The sequence below is a fragment of the Triticum dicoccoides genome, chromosome 3B (assembly GCF_002162155.2).
Source record: "Triticum dicoccoides isolate Atlit2015 ecotype Zavitan chromosome 3B, WEW_v2.0, whole genome shotgun sequence".
Classification (NCBI taxonomy): domain Eukaryota; kingdom Viridiplantae; phylum Streptophyta; class Magnoliopsida; order Poales; family Poaceae; genus Triticum; species Triticum dicoccoides.
Genome location: NC_041385.1, coordinates 53,975,653 through 53,994,675, shown reverse-complemented (window position 1 = coordinate 53,994,675; position 19,023 = coordinate 53,975,653). Strand labels below are relative to the sequence as shown.

Genomic DNA, 19,023 nt, shown 5'->3' with positions numbered 1-19,023 from the left:
TGTCCATGTATGTTGCATGCTGAGGTGACATACTTACATGTTATAAGTAAAATAGTTTAGCATGGCTAATTATTTAGATATAGAAGATTTCATTATTTTTTCTAAGCCAATATTGAAGATGATGTGGTACTGTGTTCCCTTCTCCAACCTCGAGCCAACCCTACCTTCACAGCTTTCCTTCCCATCGTCACCTCCAGTCCAGTGGCAATGCTGCAATGGCCCTTGCCTCTCTTCCTCACCCCCTCTCCCCCGAGATCCGGACCCTCCCTTTCCTGGCGAGCTCGCCAAGTTCGCATGCTCTTAGTTTCTAATTTCACGGAGCACTCTAGCTCACTTGTACTACTGTAATCCCCTCGAAAAGAAAAACTTGTACTACTGAAAGTAATTCTGGGAATTCAGCACGATGCGCTCCTGGAAACTGTTTGGGACTTGGGAGCTGATGCATTTCTAATTTGTGATTTGTTTTTCCGCTGACAGCTTGTTGGCACGTGAACCTGTGGCTTGTTAATTGGAGTCCATGTGTAATGTTTCTCTACACATTGGGTTCAGATGCTTCATGGTGCAGTCTGGATTATTATTTTTTGTCTGCCGATCTCATCTCAACGTGAACTAACGTAGCCTGCATTTTTATGTATAGAAAGAATGCAAATTAATCAAGAGTATACGCAACTCCATTGGACTCTGATTTGTTTATCAGTGCAACACACAGACTTTGATTTGTTCGCGTCATACCCTATAAGCTAAGCTACTCCATTTGACCGTGTGTTCAGCACCTGTGGGGACGTATTTCAGATACAAGAGGGATGCCCTAGAAAAAAAGATAAAAGACGGATGGACTATTCAAACAAGAAAATCAAGAAAAAAACAAAAAGTACGTCAACAGTGGGATTTGAACCCACGCCCTTTCGGACCAGTACCTAAAACTGGCGCCTTAGACCAACTCGGCCATCTTGACGTTTGATGGCAACGTCGACAAGAAACTATATAATTTATATGCCAGGCCTCAAACTCACGAATGCCACTATGTTTTCGTTTTACTGTTCATCTGATGTGGTTGAGTTATTAGCTCAGGTAAGGTTGCACAGTGAATGCAAAGATGTATACGTAATTTAGCAATTCCTTAGCATCATGCACAATCTTAAGGGGCCGGCAGTGTATCCTTCTCAAGCTTGGCATCGCCAGGTTTCGACTCCGGTCTTGGTCCCATCTTCCGCGCCTCCACTTTGTGGCCTGTTGGGGACGGGAGCTCCTTTCGGTCCCGGACCGATCACTGGATCGGTGGGATGTCAAACCCTGAGATCACACTCTTCTCACTTACTCCCTCCGTTTCTTTTTAGTTTACATATAAGATTTGATCAAACTCAAACTTTGTAAAGTTTGACTGGCTTTGTAGGAAAAGATATCAACATTAACGCTATGAAATCGATATTATTTGATGCATGATGAAATTATTTTTCATAACATATAACTTTAGTATTGTAGATGTTGATATGTTTTTCTATAAAATTATTCAAACTTTAAAAGTTTGATTTTGACCAAATCTTATATGCAGACTAAAAAGAAACGGAGGAAGCTCTGCTTGTTCCACGTGGGCTTGCATTGTTGTTAGTGATTCGAAGGCATTCACGGTGACCTTGGTACTGCGGCCATGGTCCGACCTATGACACCATCTTCGGCCTTCCTCACTCTCTCTTTCTCACACACACAGAGCTCTGCCGCCGGTGGATGGATTCTGGTCAATACGCCACCAAGTCTTGTGATGCGGCACTTTTCTTGAGCTCTGTCGCGAATCCCCACCGACGTCTCACCTGGAAAACATGGGTGTTGTTGCACACTGCTTGCACATCAAGATTTTCCTCTGGCTCTCCTTCCAGAATAGGTGTTGGACGGCCGACCGCCTGGCTCGACGAGGTGTGCCGTGTGCGGACTACTGTGCCCTTTGGGACCATGAGCTAGAGAGCATGCGACCTCTGTTGGTTGGATGCTCTTTCTCCAGGTAGCTATGACACGAAGTCTTCTCATGGTGCAAATCCACTATTGTTGTGCCTAGCCAAGACTTCCCCCTTCAAGCTGTGGTGGGCGGGCTCCCTTCACCAGACGTCGGATGTCCTTTGCAAGGTAAGCGCCTCCATCGTGGTGCTCACGGCCTGCTAGCTTTGCAAGCACAGGAACAAGTACAACTTTCATGACAAGCGCCCTTTGTGAGGCACCTGATCCTAACCATTCAAGAGGATGTGCATCTTTGGGAAGCCAAGGGTTCAGATATCATCCTACCACCGAGCAGGTAGCTATCCTTTTTTTGGGGCCGAGCATCCCCTTTTGTTCTGCTCATGTGATCACATCATGTCGTCTTCTGTGTACGTGGATGTGTGCATTTGCCTGCCTATGTTTTCTCATACTATCAACATACACAAGTTCTGCATATTCGCGGGCAAGCATCGGGTCAGGCAAGACAATGAACAAGGTGGGTGGGCTCCGGTGGATCCAGAGGATGAACACCATCCCCTCATCGATGTGTGTCGTGTTGGCCTCGACCCTCAATGCTTAGCTGCCAGTGATGGAATGTGGAACGCGCGGTGCAGTGACGCCTTTGTGAGAACGTCGCCCACGTGTGTGGATCTTGCCACCTATAGATGTTGTCACATCTCCACTTCAGGTGGCGGTGGATGAAAGACAAGGCATTGCGGATTGATAGGAGGAAAAAACAAACACAAAACTATTATAGGATGACCAAAAGGCTATATAGATAGATGAAGCAAATCAAAAGGTATCGTTAACGCACACGGCACATCCACTACCATCTTGCATTAATGGCGGCAGAAGAAGGAAGTAAACGTATGAACTAGGAGCCCCATTACCATGGATACAACACTGCTAGCAGATGATGCGGTTCGGTGCGGAAACATCGCCGTTGGCGCTCGTTGGGCCGGGAGAATCTTAGAAGCAGTCACAGGGCTGTGTCACTCTGCAGTTATGTAGTGTGAGGCCCACGGCGTGTTGGACTGGTTCACTATAGGGCCTCTGGATCAGTTTGTAGAGTAATAACGATGATAAGTTGGGCCAGTCAGCTAACGTCTAATGTGAAATGACGCGAATAAGGAAAGAAACGCCTTGCGAAAAAACAGATGCTTTTGGTACGTTCACGATTACGATCGGACGGCTCAAATTCTCACATCGACGTGGAGGCTCGAAAAAGCAGATCCTTCTGATGCGTCCACAATTATGATCGGACGGCTCAAAGTCTCGAATCGACGTGGAGGTTCGGAAAAGCAAATGCTTCCGATACGTTCACCTTTATGATCGGACGGCTCAAAGTCTCAAATCGACGCGGAGGCTCGGAGGTAGTTGACAAATTAAAGAGGAAAACGAAAACCTAATTTCTTCTTCGTCTGGTGCTCCCTTCCGGCCCAATGCAGCTCTAAATCTCTCTCCGCCGCCGGGCCGCCGCCGACGCCTCACGACCGGAACGCCGCCGCCACTGACGCGCCTCGACGCCGCCGCCATCGCCGTCCCTGCTCTCTCCACCCCGTCTGCGAGCTTCGACATCGGTCTTTGAGGTATGACCGCGATTTCTGTCATCTAGTGATTATTATCACTCAAATCAAGCCCTAACTAATTTTAACCTCTACAAATTTCTGGTGTGCCGGCGCACCATCTAGACCAGTCCCCGCCGGTTGATGCCCCTTGTTAAATCTGCCCGTCCGCGACCCTGAGGCGCTCGGCGGCAGCGAGGAGGATGCCTGGCCTACCTTTACCTGACTGGGACGCAGCGTACGCCTCTCCCCCCTAACCTATTTTGTTGTTGCTGTGCTTATGCTATACTCGTGCAACTTGTTACTTGAGTTGTGTCGAATTTGCCTGGTCATGTCTGTGTGGGCAACCCAGGAGAAAAAAAAGGTACAATGTTCAGAGCTTACCTTGATTGCATTTGGAAATTAATAAATGAGTATTAGCTATTGACTCATCCCTGGTTGGAAACTAGTAATTGGCCATTTTTATTTCTAAGAATTTATCACTCGAAATCTGTGTGGCCCACCATGGTTGTATCTGTTGTTGGGGTCGTAGTTCCTGACGTCACACTGCCCGGAAACTCCCTTCCCAGGGGCGTCGTGTCGTACATCATGTTACCCGGGAACTCCCTTCCCGGGGATGACTTGTTCGACATCACACTACCCGGGAACTCCCTTCCTGGGGTCGTTGTGCCGGATGTCGCACTGCCCGGGAACTCCCTTCCCGGGGTTGATGTGCTGGACGTCACACTAACTGGAGTAGCTCCTCTCAGGGTGCTACGCTCTTTCCATCAGACTTGCTTGTCGGGTCTCCCCCGACGGTTGTGAGTCGTGCCTCCCGCACAGACTCAATGGACCCCGAGTGTCGTGCCTCCCACACGGACTCGATGGACCCCGAGCACGTCGGGGTCGCGGCATGGCCTACTAGAGAGCGTCGCGCCTCCTGCACGACCTCGTTTGTCGCCATAGTCACGGTCGAGGCCTTGTCGCCCCATGACCGTCTCTTCATTGTCTCCCAGTTGAGGCTTGTCGAAGAGTGCCGTGTCGCCCACACGGGCTTGCAGAACCTCGAGAACCTGGTTGTCGGGGTGTGGCTGACCTGAGAGTGTCGTGCCTCTCACACGGGCTCACTGGTCGCCAACATCATGGTTGGGGCGTGGCCCACCAGATGCGTTGTTGCCGTGCCTCCTGACACGGGCTTGTCGGGTCCCGAGGATGTTGGGTATGCCTTTGCCGTGCCAACTTGCATGGGCTTGACCAGCGTCGCAGGGGGCGTGGTTGCCGGGGTGCGGATCCCCCACACCCGGGTCTTTGTCTCCGCCCAATCGTAGTCTCCCGAGAACGTTGTTGTCGGGGAGAGCGCTACCGATGTCCGGAGGGGATTACTTGAAGAGCTCCGTGCCTGCTGCTGCGCCCTTCTGCACGGCTTCAATGCTTGTCGAGACTATGGTCTCCGGAGGCGCTGGGCCCTCCTGTATGGTCTCAATGCAAGCCATCATCATTGCTGGCCCACCGTCCTCTTCAGGCTCCACGAGATTTGACGAGACTGCAACATCCTCGTCAGCTATCCTCTTGTGGCATTCACGTGCCCAGTGGCCCTTGATGCTGCAATATCGACACTTGCCTCGGTCGTTGTTGCCGACACCTTGTCAGGCTCCGCCCTGGGTGCGACCGCCACCTCTACCGGTGCCGCCTCCGCTGCTCGGGGTACCTCCACGGCTTGTTTCACTATTTTGACCCTTTCAGAAAAATTTAGTACAAAATGAACTTCATACAAAATTATTTCACAATTTGACCCTTTTGATAACGCCACAAGCCGTGGCGTTTCTTCTCTATTTGGAAACGTCAAACTAGTTAGCGTTACTTCACTTCATAAATAAATGAAAAATATCAAAAGCTAGGTGAAACGCCAACCATCCTTGGCGTTGCATGCTTGGGCAGTAACGCCCACCGCCTTGGCGTTTCCAACGACGCAACAAACTTTGGCGTTTTAGCCCTGTCACGTAGCATCTCGATCAGGCCAACAACGCTAGCTAGTTCGGCGTTTTCATATAGTGCAGCAACGCCACGGCCTTTGGCGTTTCTGAAAAGGGTCAGATTTTGAAAGTGTTTTGTGTGGAGTTCATTTTGTGCTAAAGTTTCCTCATAAGGTCAGAAGAGTGAAAAAGGCCTACCTCCACCACGTCCTTGACGCTTCCTCGCCTCCCACTTCTTCGAGAATAGGAGTTGTCCGCCGCCGAAGCTCTCGTGACCGTCATCAAGGCGGTCCTCGACCACCCGCAACCAGGTCGTGAGCTCCTTGATGGAGAGCTCGCTCAGGTCAAGCAAAGTCTCGATGGAGACCGCCACCTGAGCGAAGCGAGGTGGCACGAGGCGGAGAAATTTCCAGACGACTCTCGCGTTGTCCATGGTGTCGCCGAGCGCGCGGAGCTGTGACGCAAGGCTGGAGATCCGCATGCGAAGTCGTCCACGAGCTCGCCCTCCTTGAAGGCGATGTTTTCGAAGTCCGCCCGCAGCTTCTGGTCATGTCTGTGTGGGCAACCCAGGAGAAAAAAAATTTAGGTACAATGTTAGAATCGCAGTTGGATACTGCACTGTGGTCTCTGTGTGTGTCGGATGCTTTGTGGGATAGTGAAGTTCTTTTCACTGTAAGTGGCTACTTCCAAGAATTAATGTGTGATATATTCAGAGCTTACCTTGGTTGCATTTGGAAATTAATAAATGAGTATTGTCTATTGACTCATCCCTGGCTGGTTGCACCTGGAAACTAGTAATTGGCCATTTTTATTTCTAAGAATTAATCACTGGAAATCTGTGTGGCCCACCTTGGTTGTATCCAGATTCTGAAAAGTAGCTTATATAGTTGTTCTGTAACTGTTCAGCTGCTTTGCAGATATGCGCTCATGTATATATGGTAGATGGTTTTCTTGATCTTAATAGTGAGATGAGATGAATGTATCTTCTTCTTTTGATGTTGGTGCTGCATACATGCAGGGACGCTGGGTGTGAATTCAGTTACCCTCAGTCTGCAGACCAGATGCGCCAGCAACAGCTGAGAGCTCGATTATCTCCAGATGAGCAGCTTGCTGCTGAAGAAAGTTTCGCGTTGTACTGCAAGCCAGTTGAGCTATACAATATCATTCAGCGGCGAGCCATTAGAAATGTAAGTTCCATCTTAATTTTGCAGCTTCATTTGACATGAATCACATGTGTTTATCACATAACCATCATGTGCAAGTGATTTGAGATACCAATGATCTCTCACTGACTTTTACAGCCCGCTTTTCTGCAAAGATGCCTTCATTACAAGATACATGCAAGCCGAAAAAAGAGGTACACACTTTGACTCTACTGCAGAACATGCTGACACTCAGAATTGTTGTGATCCAAATCCGATATGTCGAGAAAAAGAAAGGACTGTCCTGTTTCAAAACGTATTTTCTTTTTTACATAGCGGACACTTCACAGTTTTTTATTTGCGAATTGCAGAGACTTCACTATTATGTACTTTGTTGATTCCTTGAGCTCTCTTGGAACCGCGTACATAAGGTTGTTACGATTAGAGTTGAATCAAATTGGAAATGCTTTGAACACAGTAGTAGATCCTACTCCACCCAATAATTTGAAGAACGTAGTATGATTTTTTATTATTTTTAATGCTTATTTAGTCATTTGGAAACTAATTGGATTGATAATTTCCCTTCCGAATGCCATTGCCTAGGTTGGCTATGCAACAGTTAGCACATATATGATCATAAAAAGTAGAAAAGAAATGCATCAGATGTCGATAAACTTGGCAAGTGGAAACACTTAGGCATGCCACCTTGCAAATCATGCATCTTCCTCCCTTAATTTGGCAAATCGGATCAATTTTAGTCCAATCGAACCGGGGTATGGCAGGCAAAAGAACGGCATGCTGGCAGTGACATGGCATGACTGGGATCTTGCCGGGGGTTTTCCTACATGCGATGCACATGAGTGAGGCGCTCTGTGTTAGGGTTAGGATATTTTTCCAGACAGGTCATGTCGGAGGGGTCACACACTCACGCACAGTGTGGTCCTAGCATGAGCATTACATTAGACCCATCTTCTAAAGTACAATTTTGTGGACTGAAATTGATATCATTAGACTCATCTTCTAAAGCACAAATTTGTGGTTATGTTTTTGTATCACAATTGTTACATAGTAATAGTTTAATTCCTGGGCAAATGTTTAATCTACTGAAACTTAATAAGCCTGGTATTTGAAACAGAGGTGGTACTATATATTGTATTACACATTTGGTACATTTGTGATCTATGGAACTTTAGTGTGTGTACTATACACATGATGTTTATTCAAGTATGGCTCTTGGTATTCGCAAAAAAAAGTATGGTTCTTCGTAGAGCAAAGTGAAGTACTTTAGTTTACGGTGTGCCCGGGCTTTAACAATCCGCTAGCTTTTCTCATGGCCCTCGACAAATTCGTCAGCCCAACAGCTCGAAACCACCACCGTCCCGCTCTGGTAAGCCGTCAAGAGAGTTTTGATAGTCGCCTGTGATGGCAAGCACCACTCCTAGGCCCGCCTCAGCTCCCTGTGTAGGAATCTAAGAGCGATGGTGGCCTCAGGCTCCGTTCGAGATTCTCAGCGGCTTGTGCCTCCTCCCACCGGAGAATGACCGCGGCCTGCTGCTGTGGCCTTGGATGGTGCTCCTCCACAGATCAAGGGGGTGAGGTACGAGGGTGCGAGAGACATGGCAGTGAGATAAGCTCATTTTATTTGTATTTTTATCGCTAATAGACGAGGAACCATGTGATTCCACCGATTTGGAGAAATCTGTTGGTTTGGCATCGGAGGGGTATATCCACTTGTGGGGAATCACTCCATTCCAGTTTCTTCTCAAACCAGACACAAGAACCAGTGTCAGGTGCAGAACCAACCCGTGACATTCCACCCCATGCCCCAAAACCAAACACACCCTCGCATAGTTCAAAAAAGCGCTAGGCGTTAATTGTGTGTTTTGCCACCGCCTTGCGCTTTATTGACCAAAGTGCATGCTTATATGTAGTTATGCACAGATTAAGCGTAGTTATGCGCAATGCGTTTTGCCAACGCTTAGAGCCTAGGCGCGCTTAAGCGTGCCTTTTTTATCTATGCACCCTAGTAGAAGCTGAAACGGTAGCTTGGCCAAACAAGGCCCAAGTGATTAAGTTCTCAGGTGCAATGTCTGTTAAACTATGTACTAGCCACTTTTGGATTTAATTGTCTAGTCATCATGTAAATACTGATAAGTGTTTGTGCTATGGATGTAGGATTCAGATAACCATATCACTATCTCGAAGTACAAATACTGAGTTGCCAGAACAGAATATCTTTCCTCTTTATGTTCTGTTGGCTACACCTACCAGTAATATTTCGCTTGAAGGGGTAAGTCTGCCTTTTTTTAGTTCCACACATGCAACATTTTGTACCAAATGATCTCTTATCTCACTAATGCATAATGTTTTGCAGCATTCTCCGATATATCGATTCAGTCGGGCTTGTTTGCTTACAACTTTTAGTGAATTTGGTAATAAAGGTCGCACCAACGCTACATTCATAACCCCAGACATCAAGAATTTATCAACCTCCCGACCTTGCAACCTTAACATTATCGTTATCAGTTGTGGTATGATGTGCTTCATATGTGATGCTTATGGTTTTACATTTCTTCACCACCATCACATTTGGTTCCCTTTTTAGTTTCGGAAGGGAAAGTTGGGGAAAATCTTGGTGAAAATCTTGTGGACCATGTGGAAGGCTCTGCTCTCCAAAGTAAGTTTGTGGTTGTTATTTTGTGAAAAAAATACTAAACAGTTACTAGAATAAGCGCATGCTTACCGTTGTTTAACACAATATGTTAAAACTACTCCCTCCGTAAACTTATATAAGAGCGTTTATAAATCACTAAAGTAGTGATCTAAACACTCTTATATTAGTTTACAGAGGTGGTAGCAAGTAAGACATTTAGATAGCCACACAAAATGGGTGCCACACAAAATATGTGCCACACAGGTTGAGCTACCACTAGCCAGTTAATGTTGCTTATCATGTGGTGGAAGATAAAATTGTATTCTCAAATGCCCAATTCTTGACAAGAATGAAGACCAGTGATCAAACTATGTTTATCTTCCAGTATGCTAAGCTAGTTCATGCCCAATATTCTTGGCCAAACCAATGCAACCCTTGCAACCACCTATCTCATAGCTAACAGCAACTTACCAGACCTTCTCTTGCATGGAAGATTAGTATTACAGTCGTTGGAAACCAAAAATAGTTAACAAACATTCCTTTAATCCATGGATAACTACTTAACAAAGTGTAGGTGAGCAACATCTGGATGTGTTTACCGCCTTTAGTGTGGTTAGGAGAATCAAATGAAAAGTATCCTTAAACATTGCATTATCTGTTTTTGACAAGGGGCTACTAGGCCATGTATGCCATTAGTTTAGATTATTTTATCTCCTTTTATGGTATAGTTATTGTCAGTCACCCATACTGGCTAGTATAGCTAGCACATGTGCCTTCTGAAATGAAGTGTAAAGAACACATTGAATCTCAGAAACCACTTATGATTTGTAGTGATGTTGAGTGCAGTTATTTCCTATCATGTATGTGATGCATTTTGTCAGAGCTTGAAGGGAAATGTTTCTGGGGTAAAATACCAATGGATCTACTTGGTTCGTCTTTGGAGAACTGTGTAACTTTAAATTTGGGACATACAGTGGAGTTGGCTTCTGCAGTTAGTATGAGCCCAAGTTTCTTAGAGGTATGCCAGTTCAACTTGCTCATGGTTTTAAGCTTTAATGTTCCTATTGTATGCACTGCAAATTTTCTGTAGTATTTAACCATAGGATGGACGAAGCAAAATCCTTTTGCAGCACCTGAAGCATGTTTCAACTAAATAAATTACCTTAGCCACCTGTACATTAAATATTGATGATCTACCCCATGTACCTTCTGCTATCTAGAAGGCTGTAGTGCTTGCAATTAATTAGCACATCCCATCCAAAAGTTCAGATGGAAAATTGTCAAATTAGTAGTGCAATTTGCATCAAGATAACTGAACATATTATAAGATGAACATTAATAGTAAAGGTTTAAATTGTAGTTTATGGAAATTCCAGTGATTCTGCAAATGTGTTTCATTTAGTTCATTCGCTATCTTTTTTGTTTTTAATAGAAAATTGTTAAATCAAGAGAGAGAATATGAAGTGTAGTGGAAACTACTTTCCAATCTTACGGGTTGTTTGGTTCCCAGTCACAACTTGCCATGCTTAACCATAGGCAAGCCACAATTTTTTGAGGTACATACTTGTTTTTTGCCACACATAACTACCTATATGGCCTATGTGTCATAGACACAATCTTTTGCACAACTTGCCATACTTAACCATAGGAGCCACAGTTTTTTGAGGTACATACTCTTTTTTTGCCACACACTTAACTACCTATATGGCCCATGTGTCATAGACACAATATTTTGCACAACTTGCCATGCTTAACCGTAGGCAAGCCACAATATTTTGAGGTACATACTCGTTTTTTACCACACACTTAACTACCTATATGGCCCATGTGTCATAGACACAATATTTTGCCACACTTGTGGCTTTAATTTTGTTAGCCACACTTTTGCAGTAAGCCACACATTGCATAAGCAAAGTTAGCCTTGAACCAAAGGTGCCCGTACTTGACTCTATATGTTGATCTACTTGCCTTTCCTTTTATTATATATGCAGCCGAAATTTATGGAGCAGGACAATTGCTTGACATTTTGCTCTCATAAGGTTGATGCTATGGTAAGTTTATCCCTATTACTTTATTTTTATCTAATAATTGTTTCTGCATTTAAGTGGTAAGTATTTTCTATATAGGATGGCAGCACCTTACTGCAGTATGTTCTATTATTTACTTCCTTAGCTTCTCTGAGATTTGTATTATTGTTGCAGGGTTCATATCAACTCCAAGTAGGCATATCTGCTCAAGAAGCTGGTGCAAAAGACATGTCTGAATCTCCATATAGTAGTTACTCATACAGTGGTGTGCCACCTTCATCATTACCACATATCATAAGGTAACACTACTACATGTATATGCATATCTATAGCCCTATTTATTGTAGTAGAGTCGTGAGTAACTGCATTCGCTTGCTTGGAAAGCTTAGTTCGAAGATATCTATTTTGAGTTTTTGATAGGGTTTGGTAGATGGCCACTGTTTTGCAGTCAGCGCAGCTGAGCTTGCTGCTTGGTGAGAACGTTTCATGTGTGTGTGGATGGCATGTACCAAATGTGGCAACACTAACATGGATAGACTGTTAAATGTTTTGTTTCATAGTTGAGGGTGAAAACTGGACATCTGTGACAGTTGAGCAGGCTAAGATGAATCTGTTCGTTGTTAGGTGTTGTTTTAGAATGCATGGAGTCTATCTTTTAAATTGGATGCTAATATACACAAATATATACTGATTTATCATGTTCAAATAATAGTTCTAGATTTTCCGTAGAAAATACCTTCAGATCATTATATTACTTTCAGTGGCTTTCCTGATATATAGTTGAAGAAAGTGATGGCATTGTTCATAGGGACATAATGCAAAATGAAATGAACATATTGCAAACACAAAGAAGTTCTCAGCGCCACACAATAGATAGCACGGTGGGGGCGATTGGTAGCTGAGCCGCAAAGGTGGCAGATATCGGGAGGGAAGTGAGCATGTGTGCGTGGGGAGAAGAGGGGTGAAATATGTCACCTTGCCCATAAATCGTTGTTGAGAGAAGAGGCGCAGAGTGAGTGGGTGCACACAAGAGAAATCAGAGGAGGGGTTAGGATTTAACTTACAATTAAGGTAGGAGGAAAATAAATAAGATGGAGGTTTATGAAGAGGATTATTGTGCAATTAAAGCCGAATCTAAGAAAGTCCAACTAAAATTCTGAATCATTCGGTGAAAGTTGGATGGATGGTTCAAATTGTGTGGATTCCACAAACATGTATTGGTACCTTCTATATTGATTTAGATGTCTGAAAGGGCAGGTAAAGGAATGGAGTCAGTATATCTAATTTATGTTAGTGCCTAGTGGTGAGGTTTTGGCTACCGGCTCAGGTTTGTTGTGCTCTTGTGTGACGTTAGCATAACCGAAGCACCTGTTGTCTGGCCAGGTCTTAGTGTGACTATTTGCTTTTACTTTCATCTCTACAAATGCATTTGCGTTTCGATGTGACCAATTGAGCAGATTTTTTTTTGTTTTCCACACAAGTTGGGAGTTGGTAATGTTCTTTGCAACTTCAAGTACTACAACAATACTATGCAAAAGACCGAAGGTTATACCTTACACAAACATTTGCGTTCATGTGTTTTTTAGTTCCACACTTCCACTCACACTTGTTTGTATCATGTGTTTGACATTTTTTCTAGGTGTTCACATTTTCTCCTTATACCTGACTGTGAAAATTATTGAACTAGATATGTTAGATATCAGAATAAATGATTCACCAGCATTGAACTATTAAAAGATATTCTGCTAAGACCCTTTCATGGTACACATGTTGGAATAATAGCTACTTCTGTTTGATGGTGATAATCTTGTTACTTTGTCACACTAATTGTGGTGCCATAGCTAGTAACCTAGTGGAGAACGTTACGCTGTTACACTTTAGGTTAGCATATGATCCTAGAACTAAAGTTGGCGAGCTAATTTCGGTAATGGTAAGTATAATGGTTTTAATGTACCGATATGTTTTTAACATAAGAAATGGCTTATAAATTTCTCTCTTTACAACACCAGTAATATCCATTTGATTAATTATAAATTGTGCATTTTTTTGTTCTGAAAATCAAGTTCTGCGTCATTACCATAAACGCAAAAGTCAGATATGATCTGTTAAAAAAGATGCAATTACTGAAAATGCTGGTGCATAAGACAGAAAGCACACACCTCATATGATCTGTAGCACTTCAGAAGGGTAGTGTAACATTGAAATTGGAAGAATAAATTTTACGAATGTGTTCAGCATGGGATTGAGTGTACTAATGTACATATTGATGATTGAGTGCCGTATAGCTTCAACCGTGTTTTTTTAGTCCTTTGTTGTGAATGCTGATCATGACAAAGATCTAGTGTTAGATTCGTGCAATTACCTATGGTCAGTTTACGTCACTTATTGACATATGTTGGTAAAAAATTTCTGGTTGGTTCGTGATTCTTTGCTCTTCTTGTTTTTTTGTTTCTTATATTGGTCTTTTCTTACCAGTCACTGAAGATTTTGCTTGCCCCCTCTGCTTGGTAAAATGTGGAAGTTACAAGGTAAAGTTTGATGCAAAGTTCCATTTGTGCTGTATTTTGTTCAAATCTCACTTTGCTGCTATTGGTTGGTGGATCATTTAACCTGCTACAGTTAGGTAAAACCATACATTTTATTCTCACTGCACCACTAATGTCTTGATGTTCTTTGTGATGAAATTTGGATTGTGCTTGCTTTCTGCATGACCTTTCTATTTTTTGGGGAACAATCTTTGTGCCCACCTGAAAGGAAGCAGGGGCGGTGCCTGGTGGGGTACGCCCCTTTCACTTTCTTATTTGCAATATGTACTTGCATAATTGATAGTTTTAACAATATTACATGGATGATAGCATATACCTGCATCCTCATCGCTGTATCAACAGATTAGTTACAGATACGAGTGCACAACATCTCAATGGACGATTAACTTTGTTCATCAGAACCCATAACTGAATTGCAATCATCTGAAAATGGAGACTTGCAGTCTAACCACAGTGCCTCTTCTTTGATTCAAAGATGTAAGCACAGGCAATGACGGCAACCGCAATTGCGAAGAAAGTTATAGTTCTTAGACAACCCTCTTGTCTCTGTCTCTACATTTGGCCCACAAACAGGCCGAATGTAACCACGGGCTGAATTTGGCCCACAAACAGAACAGGACAGTAACGAACTGTAAATGACTGAATTCTAGAAATGAGCCCAAGAATAAATGGGCCCTTAGAAGGCCGAAAGTTAACACGGGCTGGAAACGGCCGACGGACTAATGGACTAATGCTCTCCAAAGTATGTTTGTGGTTGTTATTTTGTGAAAAAAATACTAAACAATTACTAGAATAAGCGCATCCTTACCGTTGTTTAACACAATATGTTAAAACTTACTCCCTCCACAGACTAATATAAGAGCGTTTATAGATCACTAAAGTAGTGATCTAAACACTCTTATATTAGTTTACAGAGGGAGTAGCAAGTAAGACATTTAGATAGCCACACAAAATGGGTGCCACACAAAATATGTGCCACACAGGTTGAGCTACCACTAGCCAGTTACTATTGCTTATCATGTGGTGGAAGATACAATTGTATTCTCAAATGCCCAATTCTTGACAAGAATGAAGACCAGTGATCAAACTATGTTTATCTCCCAGTATGCTAAGCTAGTTCACGCCCAATATTCTTGGCCAAACCAATCCAACCCTTGAAACCACCTATCTTACAGCTAACAACAACTTACCAGGCCTTCTCTTGCATGGAAGATTAGTATTATAGTCGTTGGAAACCAAAAATAGTTAACAAACATTCCTTTAATCCATGGATAACTACTTAACTAAGTGTAGGTGAGCAAGATCTGGCTGTGTTTACCGACTTTACTATGGTTAGGAGAATCAAATGAGAAGTATCCTTCAACATTGCATTATCTGTTTTTGACAAGGGGCTACTAGGCCATGTATGCCATTAGTTTAGATTATTTTATCTCCTTTTATGGTATAGTTATTGTCAGTCACCCATACTGGCTAGTATAGCTAGCACATGTGCCTTCTAAAATGAAGTGTAAAGAACACATTGAATCTCAAAAACCACTTATTATTTGTAGTGTTGTTAAGTGCAGTTATTTACTATCATGTATGTGATGCATTTTGTCAGAGCTTGAAGGGAAATGTTTCCGGGGTCAAATACCAATTGATCTACTTGGTTCGTCTCTGGAGAACTGTGTAACTTTAAATTTGGGACATACAGTGGAGTTTGCTTCTGCAGTTAGTATGAGCCCAAGTTTCTTAGAGGTATGCCAATTCAACTTGCTCATGGTTTTAAGCTTTAATGTTCCTATTGTATGCACTGCAAATTTTCTGTAGTATTTAACCATAGGATGGACGAAGCAAAATCCTTTTGCAGCACCTGAAGCATGATTCAACTAAATAAATAACCTTGCCACCTGTACGTTAAATATTGACGATCTACCCCATTTACCTTCTGCTATCTAGAAGGCTGTAGTGCTTGCAATTAATTAGCACATCCCATCCAAAAGTTCAGATGGAAAATCGTCAAATTAGTAGTGCAATTTGCATCAAGATAACTGAACATATTATAAGATGAACATTAACAGCAAAGGTTGAAATTGTAGTTTATGGAAATTCCAGTGATTCTGCAAATGTGTTTCATTTAGTTCATTCGCTATCTTTTTGTTTTTAATAGAAAATGGTTAAATCAAGAGAGAGAATATGCAGTGTAGTGGAAACTACATTCCCATCTTAGGGGTTGTTTGGTTCCCAGTCACAACTTCCCATGCTTAACCATAGGCAAGCCACAATTTTTTGAGGTACACACTTGTTTTTTGCCACACATAACTACCTATATGGCCTATGTGTCATAGACACAATCTTTTGCACAACTTGCCATACTTTACCGTTGGAGCCACAGTTTTTTGAGGTACATACTCTTTTTTTGCCACACACTTAACTACCTATATGGCCGATGTAATATTTTGCACAACTTGCCACGCTTAACCGTAGGCAAGCCACCGTTTTTGAGGTACATACTCGTTTTTACCACACACTTAACTACCTATATGGCCCATGTGTCATAGACACAATCTTTTGCCACACTTGTGGCTTTAATTTTGTTAGCCACTCTTTTGCGGTAAGCCACATATTGCATAAGAAAAGTTAGCCTTGAACCAAAGATGCCCGTACTTGACTCTATATGTTGATCTACTTGCCTTTCCTTTTGTTATATATGCAGCCGTAATTTATGGAGCAGGACAGTTGCTTGACATTTTGCTCTCATAAGGTTGATGCTACGGTAAGTTTATCCCTATTACTTTATTTTTTATCTAATAAGTGTTTTCGCATTTAAGTGGTAAGTATTTTCTATATAGGATGGCAGCACCTTACTGCAGTATGTTCTGTTATTTATTTCCTTAGCTTCTCTGTGATTTATATTATTGTTGCAGGGTTCATATCAACTCCAAGTAGGCATATCTGCTCAAGAAGCTGGTGCAAAAGACATGTCTGAATCTCCATATAGTAGTTACTCATACAGTGGTGTCCCACCTTCATCATTACCACATATCATAAGGTAACACTACTACATGTATATGCATATCTATAGCCCTATTTATTGTAATAGAGTCGTGAGTAACTGCATTCGCTTGCTTGGAAAGCTTAGTTCGAAGATATCTATTTTGAGTTTTTGATAGGGTTTAGTAGATGGCCACTATTTTGCAGTCAGCGCAGCTGAGCTTGCTGCTTGGTGAGAACATTTTATGTGTGTGTGGATGGCATGTACCAAATGTGGCAACACTAACATGGACATGTTGTTAAATGTTCTGTTTCATAGTTGAGGGTGAAAACTGGACATCTGTGATAGTTGAGCGGGCTAAGATGGATATGTTTGTTGTTAGGTGTTGTTTTAGAATGCATGGAGTCTATCTTTTAAACTGGGTGCTAATATACACAAATATATACTGTTTTGTCATGTTCAAATAATAGTTCTAGATTTTCCTTAGAAAATACCTTCAGATGATTATATTACTTTTAGTGGCTCTCCTGAAATATAGTTGAAGAAAGTGATGGCATTGGTCATAGGGACATAATGCAAAATGAAATGAACATATTGCAAACACAAAGAAGTTCTCAGCGCCACACAATAGATAACACGGTGGGGGCGATTGGTAGGTGAGCCGCAAAGGTGGCAGATATCGGGAGGGAAGTGGGCATGTTTGCATGGGGAGAAGAGGGGGGAAATATGTCACCTTGCCCATAAATCATTGTTGAGAGAAGAGGACACAGAGTGAGTGAGTGCGCACAAGAGAAATCAGAGGAGGGGTTAGGATTTCACTTACAATTAAGGTAGGAGGAAAATAAATAATATGGAGGTTTATTAAGAGGATTATTGTGCAATTAAAGCCGAATCTGAGAAAGTCGAACTGAAATTCTGAGTCATTCGGTGAAAGTTGGATGGATGGTTCAAATTGTGTGGATTCCACAAACATGTATTGGTACCTTCTATATAGATTTAGATGTCTGAAAGGGCAGGTAAAAGAATGGAGTCAGTATATCAAATTTATGTTAGTGCCTAGTGGTGAGGTTTTGGCTACCGGCTCAGGTTTGTTGTGCTCTTGTGTGACCTTAGCCTAACCGAAGCACCTATTGTCTGGCCAGGTCTTAGTGTGACACTTTGCTTTTTTACTTTCATCTCTACAAATGCATTTGCGTTTCAATGTGACCAATTGAGCAGATATAATTTTTCTTTGTTTTCCACACAGGTTGAGAGCTGGTCATGTGCTTTTCAACTTCAAGTACTACAACAATACTATGCAAAAGTCTGAAGGTTACCCTTACACAAACATTTGCGTTCATGTGTTTTTCAGTTCCACACTTCCAGTCACACTTGTTTGTATCATGTGTTTGACATTTTCTCTAGGTGTTCCACATTTTCTCCTTATACCTGACTGTGAAAATTATTGAACTAGATATGTTAGATATTAGAATAAATGATTCACCAGCATTGAACTATTAAAAGATATTCTCCTTCATTGTACACATGTTGGAATAATAGCTACTTCTGTTTGATGGTGGTAATCTTGTTACTTTGTCACACTAATTGTGGTGCCATAGCTAGTAACCTAGTGGAGAACTTTACGCTGTTACGCTTTAGGTTAGCATATGATCCTGGAACTAAAGCTGGCGAGCTAATTTCGGTAATGGTAAGTATAATGGTTTTAATGAACTTATATGTTTTTAACATAAGAAATGGCTTATAAATTTCTCTCTTTACAACAACAGTAATATCCATTTGATTAATTATGAATTGTGCATTTTTTTGTTCTGAAAATCAAGTTCTGTGTCATTACCATAAACGCAAAAGTCCGATATGCTCCGTTAAAAAAGATGCAATTACTGAAAATGCTGGTGCATAAGACAGAAAGCACACACCTCATATGATCGGTACCGTTTTAGAAGGATATTGTAACACTGAAATTGGAAGAGTAAATTTTACGAACGTGTTCAACATGGGATCGATTGTACTAATGTACATATTGATGATTGAGTGTCATATAGCTTCAGCCGCGTTTTTTTAGTCCTTTGTTGTGAATGCTGATCATGACAAAGATCTAGTGTTAGATTCGTGCAATTACCTATGGTCAGTTTAAGTCACTTATTGACATTTGTTGGTAAAAAATTATGGTTGGTTCGTGATTCTTTGCTCTTCTTG

The 19,023-nt window shown here is 42.3% G+C and overlaps 1 protein-coding gene and 1 non-coding gene across 2 annotated transcripts in view; one reads left to right on the top strand and one right to left on the bottom strand.

The window, feature by feature from the left end:
• Positions 1-874: 874 nt before the first annotated feature.
• Positions 875-955, bottom strand: TRNAL-UAG. Its single transcript has one exon. It is a non-coding gene; the product is annotated as a tRNA-Leu (tRNA).
• Positions 956-3,736: 2,781 nt separating this feature from the next.
• LOC119279249 (polycomb group protein EMF2B-like) overlaps positions 3,737-19,023 on the top strand; it is a 15,880-nt gene continuing 593 nt past the window's right edge. Inside the window, exons 1-10 of the mRNA XM_037560562.1 lie at positions 3,737-3,771; positions 6,504-6,672; positions 6,787-6,842; positions 8,803-8,917; positions 9,002-9,158; positions 9,233-9,304; positions 10,162-10,298; positions 11,272-11,331; positions 11,482-11,606; positions 18,074-18,138. Coding sequence (XP_037416459.1) covers positions 3,737-3,771; positions 6,504-6,672; positions 6,787-6,842; positions 8,803-8,917; positions 9,002-9,158; positions 9,233-9,304; positions 10,162-10,298; positions 11,272-11,331; positions 11,482-11,606; positions 18,074-18,138 — 991 coding nt within the window. The remainder of the gene's footprint in view (positions 3,772-6,503; positions 6,673-6,786; positions 6,843-8,802; positions 8,918-9,001; positions 9,159-9,232; positions 9,305-10,161; positions 10,299-11,271; positions 11,332-11,481; positions 11,607-18,073; positions 18,139-19,023) is intronic.